Source organism: Cajanus cajan, chromosome 7 (assembly GCF_000230855.2).
Source record: "Cajanus cajan strain Asha chromosome 7, NIPB_CcT2T_4, whole genome shotgun sequence".
NCBI classification, from domain to species: Eukaryota; Viridiplantae; Streptophyta; class Magnoliopsida; order Fabales; family Fabaceae; genus Cajanus; species Cajanus cajan.
Window position 1 is genome coordinate 57,349,699 of NC_138523.1, and position 18,870 is coordinate 57,368,568.

The 18,870-nt window shown below is 26.1% G+C and overlaps 3 protein-coding genes across 5 annotated transcripts; all 3 read left to right on the forward strand.

Annotated features, from left to right (window-relative positions):
- Positions 1 to 2,597: 2,597 nt before the first annotated feature.
- LOC145949640 (UPF0481 protein At3g47200-like) lies at positions 2,598 to 8,125 on the forward strand. 2 transcript variants are annotated; one of them, XM_083060232.1, is made up of 3 exons: positions 2,598 to 2,653; positions 2,959 to 3,038; positions 6,448 to 8,125. In XM_083060232.1, exon 3 carries the CDS (start codon positions 6,512 to 6,514, stop codon positions 7,904 to 7,906), a length of 1,395 nt encoding a protein of 464 aa, XP_082916358.1. In that variant the 5' UTR covers positions 2,598 to 2,653; positions 2,959 to 3,038; positions 6,448 to 6,511; the 3' UTR covers positions 7,907 to 8,125. The 2 variants fall into 2 exon arrangements, with proteins under 2 accessions (XP_082916358.1, XP_082916359.1); XM_083060233.1 differs by having other exon boundaries at positions 2,607 to 2,653; positions 6,452 to 8,125.
- A 1,302-nt stretch (positions 8,126 to 9,427) lies between these two features.
- On the forward strand, positions 9,428 to 13,902 carry LOC145949642 (UPF0481 protein At3g47200-like). 2 transcript variants are annotated; one of them, XM_083060234.1, is made up of 2 exons: positions 9,428 to 9,883; positions 12,326 to 13,902. In XM_083060234.1, the coding sequence occupies exon 2, from the start codon at positions 12,748 to 12,750 to the stop codon at positions 13,762 to 13,764; it is 1,017 nt and encodes a 338-aa protein (XP_082916360.1). In that variant the 5' UTR covers positions 9,428 to 9,883; positions 12,326 to 12,747; the 3' UTR covers positions 13,765 to 13,902. The 2 variants fall into 2 exon arrangements, with proteins under 2 accessions (XP_082916360.1, XP_082916361.1); XM_083060235.1 differs by having other exon boundaries at positions 12,330 to 13,902.
- A 1,281-nt stretch (positions 13,903 to 15,183) lies between these two features.
- On the forward strand, positions 15,184 to 16,482 carry LOC145950099 (UPF0481 protein At3g47200-like). Its single transcript, XM_083061030.1, has one exon. It carries the CDS (start codon positions 15,184 to 15,186, stop codon positions 16,480 to 16,482), a length of 1,299 nt encoding a protein of 432 aa, XP_082917156.1.
- Positions 16,483 to 18,870: the final 2,388 nt, after the last annotated feature.

An 18,870-nucleotide genomic window follows, 5' to 3' on the forward strand; every position in this document is an offset into this window, starting at 1 on the left:
TACAATCTAGGGTTTACGGATTCGCCATGCCTTTGTATAATTTTTACAATCTACTAGTAAAGATCGATGCTTTAGGAATATATTTACCTCTCAACGCTAGAAAATTTCACTGTTGACAATTTGCTAAGTTAATATGGAGCATCTCTTTGGAGGGGTGAAATCTGAGGTCTTAGAGGATTGTTTCCAGACATTTCTTCGCTCGAATGCTCACACGGTGATTTATTTTTACCACATTAATGCGCGTTCATTATTGGAGAATGGCTCGAATGCTATCATATATAGTTCTTATTTTAATCATTTTACACTTTCGCAAACCATTCTAAATCAGAAAAATAAATAAATTATTATGCGTTTTTATCATGGTGAAACTATTACCAGGGTTGAATCTGGTATTTGGATATAAAATAGGTACGTTGGAAAATAAAGACCCTTTTATGTGTGCTTACAAAAAAATAATTAGTCACTGCATGATTGAATTAATATTGTAACATAACACTAATTTTATTTATGATGTGAATAAATATTATATATATATATATATATATATATATATATATTAACGGACATTATAGGTACATTGTCATTAATATATGTTGAAAATATGTATAAATATTTTTAGAAAAATAAATTAATTTTTATAAAAATCTTTTATTTATATTTTAAATATTTAAATTTAATCTGTTTTAATTATTTTAGGATTTGTTTTCTTATTTTTAGAATAAAATTATATCAATATTTGATTTTATATCATAAATTTTCTCTATAAATAGAGATCTTATAAATAAAAATTAATTATATTCCTCTGATAAAAATTATATCTTTATAAAATATAAATACCATAAAATAATTTCATCAATATATGCATTCACTTTTTTTTATATATACGAGTGAGTAAAAGAAACTATTTCCTTGAATACATACACATTAGTGAAGGTAATAAGTAATTATAAAAATATTCAAATAAAAAATTTACATATTAAGAGACTGTTTTTTTTTACTTTCATTAATCATTATTTTACAACTTTTTAAAGGGCTAAAAGTGTAAAAAAAAATAATAATAATGTGTACAAGAAAAGAAAGAATCATCTTTATATATAATTAGTAAGTAAAAGACATTCCATACTTTTCTTTGAATACTTATGTTAGTAAAAACTAGTGAGCAATTATTAAGAGATTAAAAAAAAATCTTATGTCAAAAGACTTTTTTTTTTACTATTATTAATTATTATTGTCTAATTTTTAAAAGTTAAAATTGTCAACAATAATATATACACTAAAATAGAGAATTCTCTTTAATGGAATATAAATTAATGACTTTTTTCCGTGTGCATCACAAATAAGATTTTTTTCGGAGTATGCTAAAAGGATTATAGAACTTTTGTATATCTTGTAAAGTTGTATGTATACAATGAAATCTGTATTTAAATCTTCAAAAAAATGAAAAAAAAATAGGATAATTATTATATTAAGATTATATGTGTTCCTAATAAATAAATGAAAAACATTGTCATGTGATAATTTTCAATTGACATAAATTAACAGAATTTTAACAGTATTAGTATATGACAATTTAATTTCAAGATTAAGTGTTTTAAGTACACGGACTTAATTAAAAACTTGTTAAAATCATAGGAACCTGGAGATTAATTTAACCTTTTTTATGAATATATTTTGAATTTTATAATTAGATTTGAATTAATTTTTAAATTGTACCAATTTTGTAAATACACTTCAACTTTAACTGATCATTAAATTTTATTTATTTTTATAATAATCTTTTTAAGTTTCTTTCTTTATAGAGAAGAAGCTCAATATGACCATTTATTTATCGTAAATCTCAGTTTTTTTTTTATAATTATTTTTGAAACATTAAAACATGAAGAAAAAAAAATCGAAATCTGAAAAGTAGAAAATAAATAGACAATTTTTAAGTATTTGCTTAATTTTCATATTTTAAATTATTATGATTCAATATTTAGAAAAATAATTTATGAAAATGAAACTAATGAGTAATTCAGAATTAAAGTATAATAATCGTTTGTGATCTATTCTCTGTTAATAATTCAAGTACAAGTTAATAGAAGACAATATAAATATATATAAAATAGGTGAAGTTATATATATATATATATATATATATATATATATATATATATATATATATATATATATATTCGGTAAGCCAAAAAATCTCTTAAAAACTAAAGATTAAGTTCATAAGATATTGTGATTAATTTAAGGGTTGGTATTTTTCAATTCAACAAATATTTTTTATATACATATGTAAAAAAAATGAACCTTTGACCATATGCTTGACAGATATTGTTATTAATATGTCTACAGTATAATTAAAAAACATAACTTCAGGGTGTCTTGTTTGAGAAACCGTACCTGGCTTACTTTAATATGAGAAATCCCTTTCTTCCTTGGTTACAAATGATTCGTTACTTTTAATTTTGAGACAAATTTCATTCCTTCCTTGGTTAGATATATATTTGCTTCGAAGCTATCCTGATACTTCAAAACAAAGAGTCACTAACTTCCATATATATATATATATATATATATATATATATATATATATATATATATATATATATCAAGATAGCTAGGGATATCAAGTACGGTACAAAGCAGACGCAATAGCTTCTTTGTAAGTTTAATATTTTTTATTTATTTGCTCATGCCTGTGATTTTCAATATTTATTTGAATGATGAAATGGACCAAAAGCATAATTTTACTAGTTTTTTTCTTCTTCTGTCTCTCCCATGAACATGTAACATCCAACAAGAAGATTTTAACAAACAAGAGAGATTATTAGATTTTGTAGATATATATTAATGTGTGTGTATAATTATATAATTATATATATATATATATATATATATATATATATATATATATCTTATATATACTTGTTTACTTTTTTCTTTTGGTGTATGTCGATCATTATTCAGAAGTTCGGGATCTAAGAAAATACAAACGGTGGAGTTTCCATGACTTCAAAGTCTCACTAAATTGAGAACAATTTATGGTGGTGAGTTTAATTTTCTATAGGGTAAAAGTTGGGTTTAATTTCTCTATAATAAAAACAATTAAAATTCGCATTTAGTTTTTAATTTTTTTTTATTAAATTAGTTTCTCTAAAAAAAAATTATAGTTCCATCAATAATGATGTTCTGCATGATAAATAAAAATACACGTGACAAATATAAAACATTCTTAGTCTTTCTAAAAACATTTAAATTCCTTTTTGGTCATCTATTTCCTTTTAAATTAAATTAGTCCCTGTAAATGTAAAAGTAGAACAAAATAAATCTGGTCATTAAGAGGTTCTGTTTTTATTTTATTTAACTTTTTTCTAAAAGATTGGATAACATATATAATTAGATCATTTTAATACTCTGTCAAAAATAACATTTTCACCAACCAAAAATATGTTCTATTAGTAAACATAACTAAAATTAATAGCTCCATTAGTAAATGGTTTTCACTATAATTATAACACACAAATAGAACTATTACAATAATAAATAAAATTATCTGCTTATATCTATTGTTGGACCTCAACAAGATGGAAGTAATATTTTTCAAGAATTAGAGTCAATTTTTTCTAATTTTATATTGACTAATTTAATATAACAAAAAATTAGAGAACAAAAATGAATTTGAAATTTTTTAGTAAATTAAAAGAAAACTTTTCGTTTGTTAGGATTTTTTTTTCCATATAAGACACAATTACTAACAAAGTTAAAAAAATATATCAAACTTAATATATTATAATTTAAGAGGGACTAATTTAATATAAAATATTTTGGAGGATAAAAACAAATTTTAAAAAATTTTAGAGGTTACCATTTTTCTATTTTACTTTATAGTAGGGATCTTGCCATTAGTATTTTATGTTCTACCTATGTTATGTATGATTTATATAATTTCATACATGAATTAAAAAAAACTAAGTTTAGGTTATTAAATTATAATTAAACATATGAATATTTTTTAATTCCCATGAAGATGATAAATTTTAATTTTAATCTTTCAATTACTTTTATTTTGGTTCATATGAATTTTAAAACTTATTAAAATAATCCTATAATGAATGTGATGTATCTCAATATGTCATATAACATGGCAAAATATATAAATTGTTAATAAGTTGCATCACTAAAAAATGATAGAGGTTATTTAAAAATTAACGATTTTTTAGTCTTTATAAAATTAATAAGTTTTAATTTTAGTTCTTATAATTTATTTTTAAAAATTTAAATTATCATTTAATCTTAATTATTGTGTAATCATTGTTAATTACTTATTTATTTTTTTATTGTAAATACTACTTATTTGTTCATGGTTAAGTGATCATATAAAGTACTACTCACAACTATTAATGATACCATGTTAGTGTGTGATTACATTTTTTAAAAAAATTATAGATCATTAAAATAAAAATTATTTATATACTTTAAAATCATTCATTGAGACTAAAAATAATCATGTTAGATTTTAGATAGATAAAAGCTATAAAAAAAAAAATTACTGAGACTAAAACCAAAATTTACTTATTTTATAAAGATAAAAATATATTTTATAAGGATTGCAAATAATAATTACAAACTTTAGAAGAATATAAACAATTAAAAGTTTTTACAAAAACCAAAATTAAAAATCAATCATTTTATAAGTACTTAAAAATATATTTAAATAGGAGAAAAAAAAATTCAACACAACTCTTCACTTTTTTTTTTAATTTCTCACATTTAAAAACGCCACTCAACTTTTTTTTCTCTCTTCTCAACTATAAAATATTTTAAACACGGGTGCTATTTATTCATGTCATGGTTTGTAATTGTATATTGCTTTATAATTTAGAATTGAAAATTACAAAAAAAAAAAAAAAATCGTATAAACTTATAAATAAAATTGTATATAAGAAATTTCATTACCTTTTATTGATGCATCTTTTATTTTTATTTTTTTGGCTTGAATAAAATTTAATTTCTTGCAAATAATATTTAGTCTTATTTTAATTTCTCTAAAATAATTAGTCATTTTTAGATCTTTGACGTTTTTTTGTGTTACTTTCTAATCCTTATTAATAATTCTAGTTAGTTTTGTGCCAAAAGGAGAATCAAAATTGCCACACAAAAATTGAGACAAAATATAAAATATCAATTAAGATAATAACAGTAATAAATAATATTTTAAATTGAAATAGTTAAATTACTTTTACATGCATGATCTAATTAATATATTTATTATTTTATAAAATAATATAATTATATATAATTTAATTTTGTAATTAATTTTTAATTTTAATATATTACAAATAATGATATTTATTACATTTAATTTATTCCTTTTTTCATAATTTAATTTTTATTGCATTTAATTTTATTCTTACATTTAGTTTTTTAATATTTTAGGGTTTAAAAATATAAAATTACATGTAATTTTCTTACTTATATTAAACAATAAATATATTACTTAATTAAATTATGCACAAAAATAATTTGATTATCTTAATTTAAAATGTTATCTGTTATCTTAATTAATATTCTATATTTTTTTATTTATTTTAGCAATAAATTAATTAGATCTAATAATACAGACTAAAAAGATAACACTAAGAAAATCGTAAGAATCTAAAATTAACAAAAAATTTACAGAGAATAAAAAAGACAGAATTATATTGATCATAGAGATGAAAACATATTTAAGCTTAAATTTTTTACTTATTATTTTATCCGTCATTATGATTTATGATTAATTTTCTACTTTATTATTTTCTTTTTCATGTATTGATGTTTATTTTACTTTTTTTTCTTTTGCATTTTTTATCCCTCATTCCCTGGAATTATTAACTCGAATTTGGTTGAGTTCCCCTATCACTTTCTTTTACATACGACCATCATTTTTTTTAATGTTGAATGGAATAATAAGAAGTATAATACAATGAATTTGAGATAGAAAATTATTAAAATGGTTCAAAATGGAGAAAATAAAATAATTATATTTAAAGATTTTGTGAGGTGAAAGATTGAAGTTTTAAAGAAGGAAAAATATAAGTCTAATTTTTATTTTTAGATGAAATGTGTGATGTTTTGATTAGTGAGTTTTAAGTAGAAAATGATTCAATATAGGCTCAATTTATAGAGATTTTCAACAACAACCAAAAAATGATATAAATATTTTGGGATTAAAAAAAATTGAAGGAAAAATTGAGAAATTCATGAATTAATTTTGAAAGAAAAAATATCAAGACAATAAAATTACATAGTGACCGTAGTAAAAAACAATCAATATAGTAGAATTTATTCTTAGTGCATATAAAAAAAATGGGAATAAAGAAGGAAAAAGAGAAGGTAAGACTAATGGTGAGTGTTTTCCCTTTGATTTGATTTTTATGTTGTGCCTCTAATTTATAACATTTGTATTTGTATTAGATAGTTCTGGAAAAAACACAAGGAATTTTAGCAAAAATTTTGGGGACCAGCCAACTCTTCAATAATGAGCAGAAAATTAGATGAGAAGCTTGCCCAACTAAAAAATGCTGAACAAAGATTTGATAAGAACAGAATTTCAACTCCCAAGATCCAAAGGGTACCTCTTATGTTACGACGTAATGACAAGTTTGTGAAATATTATACACCAAAGATGATATCATTTGGTCCCATCCATCACGACAGTGAAATTCTAAAGGAAGGAGAGCATTATAAACTTCTATGGACATCAAAGTTTGTTGCAAAATACAATGAAAATCAAGATTCTGATGAAGTGACACAAGTTTTGCTTAAAAGAATAGAAGATAACATGAAAGAATTGAAGAAAGAGTTTGCTGATGACGTAATATTGGAAGGGAAGTATGATGACAATGACCTTGCTTGGATGTTGTTTGTGGATGGATGTTCTTTGCTTCATTTCATGGAAAATATTGATGAGCAGTGTCCAGAAGCACTAAACCTTAAGCTTCACCAACTATTGCAAATTCGGAGAGATACAATTTTGCTGGAAAACCAACTTCCAAGGAGATTACTTGAGATGCTAAGCAAAGAGAAAGGACCCAAGTTGGAATTTTTATTTTCCAATCATTCTGACTTTGGTCAATCCAAACGTTGTGGCACAATAAGTGTCAGTGTCCAAAATCCTAAACCAATTCATATATTCGATTATTATCGCTCAACATATCTGTCAACCGAAAAAGTGATCGACAATCAAACGGAGATAAACATAATCCCAAACCAGCAAGATGATGGTGATGAACACAACAATTCTCAAATAGACCCAAATGCCGGCAATTGGTTTACTTATAAGAACGTACGAGATCTAAAAAGAGCAGGGATTCGGATGATACCAAATTTGTCCGCAGGAAATTCACTTGCATGGAATGACATTCATTTCAAATCTAAGTGGTTTAGTGGGGAATTGAGACTTCCAATATTTCATTTCTATGATAACACGCTCTATTTTTTTCGGAACCTCATAGCGTATGAGATGTGTCCAGATGCTCGTAGCAAATATGAATTTTGCTCGTTCATTTCATTCATGGATTCATTGATTGACAATGCTGAAGATGTGAAGGAGCTGAGATTAAGTGGTGTATTTAGAAACTCGCTCGGAAGCGACAAAGACTTGGCCAATCTCTTCAATGAATTGGGTCATGATTTGCCAACTAAAATGTATTCTGACAGCTGGTGCCTCGATAATGTTGTGGCCTTCAGCAAGAAATATGTTGCTGTTAAGCAGCAAATTGAAAAGCATTACAGAACTAAGTGGAAGACATGGTTGGCTGAAGCTTACAATACTCATTTCAGTACCCCCTGGACTATAATTGCCTTTTTTGCTGCATTACTAATTGTAATTCTTACTTTTATCCAAACCTTTTTCACCATACATCCCAGATGATTCATGAAGCATCTCGTGTATTTCTTGGTATAATAAGCTTTTCATGTGCCCTGCAAATAATAAATGATTGAAAATGCAGGAGCAAGAGTTGTCTCATACCCGTCTGTGTTTGTTATAGTAATTAAGCTCCATGTGTGACCCGCAAATAATAACATTTTAGTTTGGAGTGAGCTGTAATTTTTCAGAAAAATAATGCGTTTACATGTCCTTTATGATGAATTGTTGATTGGATCCATATAATTTTGTTCTCGTCATCTGCAGATACTATTTGCATTATGCATTGAAAAAAGTGGACTGTGTAAATTTCAGACGATAGGTTTAAGACAATAAACATCGACCATGTAAATTTGGTCAACTAAAAAATGGTTATAGATATACTATATTTTTATTACATTAAACATTTAACATATTAAACCTTAAATTAAAAAATAACATGTTTTATTATATTAAAGAAATAATAATAATAATAATAAGATATATTATATTTTTATTTAATTTTATTTTTATATTATCGAGTTTTATAAAATATTATACGAATAAATCAAAAGTAACGTATCTCCAAATTAAGAAAAAATAAATAAATTAAAAATTTAGAACAAAATTTTGAAAAATTTAAAAAAAAATCAAAAATATATTTTTTCCTTTTATAAGTATAATGCATAAAAAAATTAATAATAAGAATAACAAAACATTATAATCGTATTATTTTATATTAAAATAAAAATATATATAAAAAAATGATAATTTTAATTTATTTTTAAAAATAAAATAAAAATTCTATTGTATAATTAAAAAAAAAAATTTGACGTGCCTGATTACAGCAAACGACTTTTGAGCCGAGTAAATGTGTAGAAGCTTGACATAACAGAATAAAGATAAAGATAAAGTTATTATTGACGGTGAAAGGACAACAACCAATGACTGTTCAAACCAGAAAACAAAACCTAATTTAATTAATGATGCTAAACCTATGATTAGTTAAATGAATTTCATATAAGGCTTAAGGTTATAAAGAAAACATCAAAATCAAATTAAATCATCCAGTGAAACCTAAATAAAGCTATAATTACAAGTTACAACTCAATGTTTTCGCATGTTATACAATGAACAAATTTCAAAAACAAGTGTGGAATTAAAATAACTATTTATACAGCAAGAAAAGGAAAACGCATTAATTAGAGGATTATATTTATATATTTGGCCATGTACTGTAATTATTACTTGCAAGTTGAATATTTACCTTTGTCCTCGTCTTGCGATTTGCAAGTTTAATATGTGGATGTTTATGGACTTTTGAAAAATCAAGTCAAGATGATAATGTTATCAAAAGCAGATAGTTGCTTCCATGTGCAAGTTTAATAGTATTTTTGGGTTTACCTATGTATGTGTTAGGATTTATCCCAAGTCCCACGTCTGTAAAATGAAAGAACATTGGCTAGTTTATAAGGGTGTCCACCATTTCATATAGTATGAGGCCTTTTGGAAAGGAGCCCAAAAACAAAATCATGCGGGCCTAGCTCAAAGCGAACAATATCATACTATGGTAGAGAAACAGGTAGACTACCGGGCACTACAAGTGGTATCAGAGTCAACGGTTCAGCTGGATTTGATGCGGGTATGAAACTTTTTGGGAAGGAGTCCTAAAACAAAACCGTGCGAGCCTAGCCTAAAGCGGACAATATCATACTATGATGGAGAAACGGGCACTACATGTAATTGCAACTTGCAAGTTTAATTAGTATTTATCTTTGTCTGTGTCTTGCAATTTGCAAGTTCAATATTTTTATTTTTATTAATTTTGACATGTGCAAGTTGCTAGTTTAATATTTCCAGTTGTCCGCATCTTGATGTTGGCAAAGGTAAACGTTGATCTCCACTTCCAAGGCCTCTTCAAGCTCTTATAACACAGTACTTGGCGTAGCTTTCAAACTCTCACTCCGATCTCCGCCATAGAGGACACTGCAGAGTTTTTCTCAGGTGCGACACTTTGATTCTGTCTATCGTACTTTTTAATTTACTAAATGATTAATCATACTTGGATATTCTAATTTTGAGGTGTAGTGTTCCTTTGCATGCATGTCATGGTTTGTTTTGCTTTAAAGTTTATATTTCAAAATTACCGTAACTGCTGTAAGCCTATGACTATATTATCTATCTCTATATATCTATATATAAAAGTAATTTCTTGTTCTTGGTAGATATATTATTTGTTATTATTTTAATTATTTATAAAAATGTATGAATTCTATGATAATAATTAATAAAAGACAAAAGAAAATTTATAAAAGTTTTGTTCTTAAAATTGTTGGTAATTGCACACTTTCCCTAGGCCAACAAAGTTATAAAGGTTTTTTTTTATACTGTGATCTAATTAATCGGTAGTTGTTATGCATTTGCTACAGTCCCTTTATGCTTCAGCAGCATAATGCGCAGTTATCTCCATTTTTTTTCTCGGCATTAATAAGGAAAGAGTTAGAAACTAAAGAGCTCTCAACAATGTAAATATCATATCTAGAAAAAATGCCCTGCAATGTATTTTTTCTATTTTATTAATTAACTATATATTATGTTCATTTAATGTCATAAATAAAATTGTATATAAGAAATGTCATTACCTTTTATTAATGCATCTTTTTTTTTCGCTTAAATAAAATTTAATTTCTTGCAAATATTATTTTGTCTTATTTTAATTTCTCTGAAATAATTATTCATTTTTAGATCTTTGACGTTTCTTTGTGTTGCTTTATAATCCTTATTAATAATTCTAGTTAGTTTTGTGCTAAAAGGAGAAAGAAAATTGCCACACAAAAATTGAGACAAAATATAAAATATCAATTAAGATAATAAAGGTAATAAATAATATTTTAGATTGAAATAATTAAATTACATTTACATGCATGATCTAATTAATATATTTATTATTATATAAAATAATATAATTATATATAATTTAATTTTGCAATTAATTTTAATTTTAATATATTACAAATAATCATATTTATTACATTTAATTTATATATTCCTTTTATCATAATTTAATTTTTATTGTATTTAATTTTATTCTTACATTTAATTTTGTTAATTTTTTTAATATTGTATTTTTTTAAAATATATTATAATTTACTTATAATGTATTTTAATACCTAACTTTTAATGCTACTTTTAAGTATCAATTTATTAATTTTAATTAATTGTAATATAATTATTTATTTTTATGTGTAACAAGTAGTAATTTTGTCATAAAAGTAATATATTGAAGAAAAAAAATTATAAGCGTTTCATTAAATTATATTTTTAAAATATAATGTTATAAATAAATTGGTTAACTGAAAAGTAAGAATAATATTAAAAAAATATTTTTCATATTATATTAAAAAAAATAAAATATAAAATTACATGTAATTTTTCTTACTTATAATAAACAATAAATATATTACTTAATTAAATTATGCACAAAAATAATTTAATTATCTTAATTTAAAATATTATCTGTTATCTTAATTAATATTCTATATTTTTTATTTATTTTAGAAATAAATTAATTAGAGCTAATAATAAAGACTAAAAGATAGCACTAAGAAAATTATAAGAATCTAAAATTAACAAAAAAATTTACAGAGAATAAAAAAAGACAGAATGATATTGATCATAGAGATGTAAACATATTTAAGCTTAATTAAATTTTTTTACTTATTATTTTATCCGTCATTATGATTTATGATTAATTTGCTATACTTTATTCTTTTCTTTTTCATGTGTTGATGTATATTTTACTCTCTTTTTTCTTTTGCATTTTTTATCCCTCATTCTCTGGAATTATTAGCTCGACTTTGGTTTGAGTTCCCCTATCACTTTCTTTTACATGCGACCATCATTTTTTTAATGTTGAATCGAATAATAAGAAGTATAATACGATGAATTTGAGATAGAAAATTATTAAAATGGTTCAAAAGGAGAAAATAAAATAATGATATTTAAAGATTTTGTGAGGTGAAAGATCCTAGTTTTAGACAAGGAAAAATATAAGTCTAATATTTATTTTTAGGTGAAATGTGTGATGTTTTGATTAGTGAGTTTTAAGTAGAAAATGATTCAATATAGGTTCAATTTATAGAGATTTTCAACAACAATCAAAAAATGATATAAAGATTTTGGGATTAAAAGAATTTGAAGGGAGGATTGTAAAAATTGAGAAATTCATGAATTAATTTTGAAAGAAAATTTATCAAGACAATAAAATTACATAGTGATCGTAGTAAAAAACAATCAATAGTAGAATTTATTCTTAGTGATTCATATATATAAAAAAAATTGGGAATAAAGAAAGGAAAAAGATAAGGTAAGACTAATGGTGAGTGTTTTCCCTTTTATTTGATTTTTATGTTGTGCCCTGATTTATAACATTTGTATTTGTATTAGATAGTTCTGGAAAAAACACAAGGAATCTTAGCAAAAATTTTGGAGACCAGCCAACTCTTCAATAATGAGGAGGAAATTAGATGAGAAGCTTGCCCAACTAAAAAAGGCTGAACAAAGATTTGATAAGAACAGAATTTCAACTCCCAAGATCAAAAGGGTACCTCTTATGTTGCGACGTAATGACAGGTTTCTGAAGTATTGTACGCCAAAGATGATATCATTTGGTCTCATCCATCATGGTAGTAAAATTCTAAAGGAATGAGAGCATTATAAACTTCTGTGGACATCAAAGTTTGTTGCAAAATACAATGAAAATCAAGATTCTGATAAAGTGACACAAGTTTTGCTTAAAAGAATAGAAGATAACATAGAAGAATTGAAGAAAGAGTTTGCTGATGACGTAATATTGGAAGCACGGAAGTATGATGACAATTGCTTGGATGCTGTTTGTGGATGGATGTTCTTTGCTTCATTTCATGGAAAATGTTGATGAGCAGCTTCCAGAAACACTAAACCTTAAGCTTCACCAACTATTGCAAATTTGGACAGATACAACTTTGTTGGAAAACCAACTTCCAAGGAGATTACTTGAGATGCTAAACAAAAAGGAGAGACTCAAGTTAGAATTTTTATTTTCCAATCATTATGACATTGGTGAATCCAAACGTAATGGCACAATAAGTGTCTTTGTCCAAAATCTTAAACCAATTCATATACTCGATTATTTTCGCTCAACATATCTGTCACCCAGAGAGATGATCGACACTCAAATGGAGATAAATATAATCCCAAACCAGCAAGATGATGGTGATGAATACAACAATTCTCAAATAGACCCAAATGCTAGTTGTTGGTATACTTATAAGAACGTACGAGATCTAAAAAGAGCAGGTATTCGAGTGATACCAAATTCATTTGTATGGAATGACATTCATTTCAAATCTAAGTGGTTTAGTGGGGAATTGAGACTTCCAATATTTAATTTCAATGATTACGCGTCTTATTTTTTTCGAAACCTGATAGCGTATGAGATGTGTCCAGATGTTGGTAGCAAATATGAACTTTGCTCATTCATTTCCTTCATGGATTCATTGATTGACAATGGTGAAGATGTGAAGGAGCTGAGATTAAGTGGTGTATTTAGAAACTTGCTCGGAAGCGACGAAGACTTGGCCAATCTCTTCAATGAATTGGGTCATGATCTGCCAACTAATAATTATTCTGACTGGAACCTCAATAATAATGTGGCCTTGAGCGAGAAATATATTGCTGTTAAGCAGCAAATTGAAAAGCATTACAGAACTAAGTGGAAGACATGGTTGGCTGAAGCTTACAATACTCATTTCAGTACCCCGTGGACTATAATTGCCTTTGTTGCTGCATTACTAATTGTAATTCTTACTTTCATCCAAACCTTTTTCACCATAGATCCCAAATGATTCATGATGCATCTCATGTATTTGTTGGTATATAAGCTTTTCATGTGCCCTGCCAATAATAAATGATTGAAAATGCAGGAGCAAGAGTTGTCTCGTACCCGTCTGTGTTTGTTATGTATGTAGTATAGTAAGCTCCATGTGTGACCCGCAAATAATAACCTTTTAGTTTGGACTGAGCAGTGATTTTTCAGAAAAATAACGCGTTTACATGTCCTTTATGATGAATTGTTGATTGAATCCATATAATTTTGTTCTCGTCGTCTGCAGATATTATTTGCGTTATGCATTAGAAAAAGTGGACTGTGTAAATTTCAGACGATAGGTTTAAGACAATAAATAACGACCACGTAAATTTGGTCAACTAAAAGATGGTTATAGATTTTAAGTTGAATTGAATATAATTTTTTTATCTTTTAAAACTAGATAAAAATAAGTTGATTAAAGTAATTTCACATTGTTATTTAATCACAAATTAATATTTATGATAAATTATTAATTTTTATAATAAATAAATAAAATTTTAATAATAATATTTAATTAGTTGACGGTATAAAATCAATTTATGATCATTATACTCTTGAAAAAAATTTAGTCTTTTATGATTATAAAATGATTCAAAGTGGTTTTTTTAAAATCTCTAACAATTAACATTAAAAAAATTGAGTTGACCTTATTAGCATGACTTCTCATATAATAATAGATTAAATTGAACCTATTTAAAATTATAAAAAGTTAAACTAAATCTAGATACAATTATTTGCATCAATTTAAATTCATTCGCATATACTAAGTCAAATACAACTAATTATAATCAAGAAAGAGAGTCAAAATTGACTAATTTCATTTTCACCCTTTAACTCAACAAATATAATCAAATTGTCAAGTTTGTCAACATTATCAAATATATTTATCAATATCATTATATAAATATGATACTTATTTTAATAATTGCTCTAAGTTTCCACTTTAATAGAAATATCTTTACCCCTTAATTAAATCAAATTGTCTGATATTTGATATTTTTTTTTTACTTTTCATAAGGCGTATATAGATGAGAATTTTTACTAATTGGAGGTTGAGAAAATTTCCTGACGGGGGAGAAAAAATCATGAAGCAATTAATAAATAAATGAAGATGTGAAAGACTGGTATGTTGTTTTGCAAGTTGAAAGCATTTATTTAAAAAATAAAAAGAAGAAAAAGAATGAGATTGTTGCAGTAAGACACTGCTGTCAAGACATAATTGTAGCTAGAGCTGACGCATCCAAGTAAGAAACTAATATTTATGTTGAAGTTTACATGCATGCATGACTTCTCTTCTTTGGTATTTGGTTCTACTACACGAGTGATTTGTTGGGAAGAAGATGTCTGTAATGATCTTTCTCCAAGTGAAAAAAAAAGTCAGTATTGTACACCAAAGATGATATCATTTGGTCCCATCCATCACAATAGTGAAATTCTAAAGGAAGGAGAGCATTATAAACTTCTGTGGACATCAGAGTTTGTTGCAAAATACAATGAAAATCTAGATTCTGATGAAGTGACACAAGTTTTGCTTAAAAGAATAGAAGATAACATGGAAGAATTGAAGAAAGAGTTTGCTGATGACGTGATATTGGAAGCACGGAAGTATGATGGCAATGACCTTGCTGATGACGTGATATTGGAAGCACGGAAGTATGATGGCAATGACCTTGCTTGGTTGTTATTTGTGGATGGATGTTCTTTGCTTCATTTCATGGAAAATATGGATATGCAGTGTCCAGAAGCACTAAACCTTACGCTTCACCAACTATTGCAAATTTGGAGAGATTCAATTTTGTTGGAAAACCAACTTCCAAGGAGATTACTTGAGATGCTAAGCAAAGAGGAAGGACCCGAGTTGGAATTTTTATTTTTCAATCTTTGTCTCTTTGGTCAACTCAAACGAAACGGCGCAACAGGAGTCTCTATCCAAAATCCTAAACCAATTCATATACTCGATTTTTATCGCTTATTATTAATGTCACCCATAAAGGTGATCCACAATCAAATGGAGCTAAATATAAACCCAAACCAGCAAGATGATGGTGATGAAGATAACAATTTTCAAATAAACCCAGATGTTGACAGTTTTTTTACTTATAAGAACGTACGAGATCTAAAAAAAGCAGGGATTCGGATGATACCAAATTTGTCAGGAGGAAGTTCATTGGCATTGAATAAGATTCATTTCAAATCTAAGTGGTTTAGCGGGGAATTGACACTTCCAATGTTTTATTTGAATGATAACACGCCTTATCTTTTTCAAAACCTCATAGCGTATGAGCTGTGTCCAGATGCTCGTAGCAAATATGAATTTTGCTCGTTCATTTCATTCATGGATTCATTGATTGACAATGCTGAAGATGTGAAGGAGCTAAGATTAAGTGGTGTATTTAGAAACATGCTCGGAAGCGACGAAGACTTGGCTAATCTCTTCAATGAATTGGGTGCTGATCTACCAACTAAAATATTTTCTGACACTTTGCACCTCGATAATGTTGTGGCCCCCAGCAAGAAATATATTGCTATTAAGCAGCAAATTCAAAAACATTACACAACTAAGTGGAAGACATGGTTGGCTGAAGCTTACAATACTCATTTCAGTACCCCGTGGACTATAATTGCCTTTTTTGCTGCATTAATAATTGTAATTCTTACTTTTATCCAAACCTTTTTCACCATAGATCCCAGATGATTCATGATGCATCTCATGTATTTGTTGTATAATAAGCTTCTCATGTGCCCTGCAAATAATAAATGATTGAAAATGCAGAGCAAGAGTTGTCTCGTACCCGTCTGTGTCTCGTACCCGTGTGTGTTTGTTATGTATGTATAGTTTAGTGAGCTCCATGTGTGACCCGCAAATAATAACATTTTAGTTTGGACTGAGCAGTGATTTTTCAGAAAAATAATGCGTTTACATGTCCTTTATGATGAATTGCGGATTGAATCCATATAATTTTGTTCTCGTCGTTTGTAGATACTATTTGTGTTATCCATTGGAAAAAGTGGACTGTGTAAATTTCAGACGAAAGGTTTAGGACAATAAACAACGACCATGTAAATATGGTAAACCAAAAAATGGTTATAGATTTTAAGTTAAATTGAATATAGTTTTTTATCTTTTAAAAAATAGATAAAATAAGTTGATTAAAGCAATTTCACATTTATTTAATCACAAATTAATATTTATGATAAATTATTGATTTTTATAATAAATAAGTAAAATTTTAGTAATGATATTTAATTCGTCGACTGTATGATCATTATACTCTTTAAAAAATTTAATCTTTTATGATTATAATATGATTTAAAGTGATTTTTTTAAAATCTCTAACAATCAACATTAAAAAGATTGAGTTGACCTTATTAGCATGACTTCTCATATAATAATAGATTAAATTGAACCTATTTAAAATTATAAAAGGTTAAATTAAATCTAAATACAATTATTAGCATCAATTTAAATTCATTCGCATGTACTAAGTCAAATACAACTAATTATAATCAAGAAAGAGAGTCAAAATTGACTAATTTCATTTTCACCCTTTAACTCAACAAATATAATCAAATTGTCAAGTTTGTCAACATTATCAAATATATTTATCAATATCATTATATAAATATGATACTTATTTTAATAATTGCTCTAAGTTTCCACTTTAATAGAAATATCTTTACCCCTTAATTAAATCAAATTGTCTGATATTTGATATTTTTTTTTTACTTTTCATAAGGCGTATATAGATGAGAATTTTTACTAATTGGAGGTTGAGAAAATTTCCTGACGGGGGAGAAAAAATCATGAAGCAATTAATAAATAAATGAAGATGTGAAAGACTGGTATGTTGTTTTGCAAGTTGAAAGCATTTATTTAAAAAATAAAAAGAAGAAAAAGAATGAGATTGTTGCAGTAAGACACTGCTGTCAAGACATAATTGTAGCTAGAGCTGACGCATCCAAGTAAGAAACTAATATTTATGTTGAAGTTTACATGCATGCATGACTTCTCTTCTTTGGTATTTGGTTCTACACGAGTGATTTGTTGGGAAGAAGATGTCTGTTTATGATCTTTCTCCAACTCAAGCTTCGGCTTTTCTTCAACTTTATCAAAAAGATTGACCCAAACGGGTATCTTGTCAGTCCCGTCTTCGGATACCACAAACACAAATAACGGAGGTAGCGTGTCTATAGTAAATCCCAATCATATGTCATAAATCAGAGAAATGCTAAATATATAATAAGAGACAAAAACAATAGACCGTCGTGGGACTGCTTCCGAGAAACCACTCGAACGAAAGTAGTATAAAAGACGATAACTTGATCATCAACAACATTCCCCGTCATCTCATGTATCTTTAGTTTCAGTTCTTTAAATGTTTCACCAAAACCCAGTTTAATATTCGTTTTCCCAGCAATTCCCTGGTTCACAGTCACTTCCAAGCCCAAACTAGAGTCATCCGTTGACGTTACTGCATAATTAAAAACCTATGACGTATCAGAATAGTTTCTTGAAAAACTATTATAGAATCATCAAACAAGGCGGTTATTGACAGATTTGGAAATTTTCATGAAAAAACAATATTTTAGAAGCAAAGTATGTGTTACTATTAACGGATCTGAAGAACTTTATTAAGACACATTAAACCTAATCTACAATTATAAAACCAACAACGAAGTTGTTAACGAATTTGACGATTTTAGGAAAACACTCGTTAAACCTAACTAATCTGCAATTATAAAATCAACAATTAATTAAGAGAATACTTGAATTGAGAATTTAAATGGAATAATTTAGTTTTTGAAAAAAAAAATGATTTAAAGTGAAATATTTTATTTAAATGAAAATTTTTCAAAAAAAAATTAATAATAAAATATAATGTAGATCGATTAAACTATTTTTATAAATAGATATTTTAAAATATCTAAATTATATATATATATATTTACATCAACATATAAATTATATAAATAATTCATATTATAGCATAATCTTTTTTTATTTATTAATAATTTAATTTAAAATATTAATATAAAATTTATAAATAATTATGATAAAAAAAAATTAAATTAAATAAGAAAT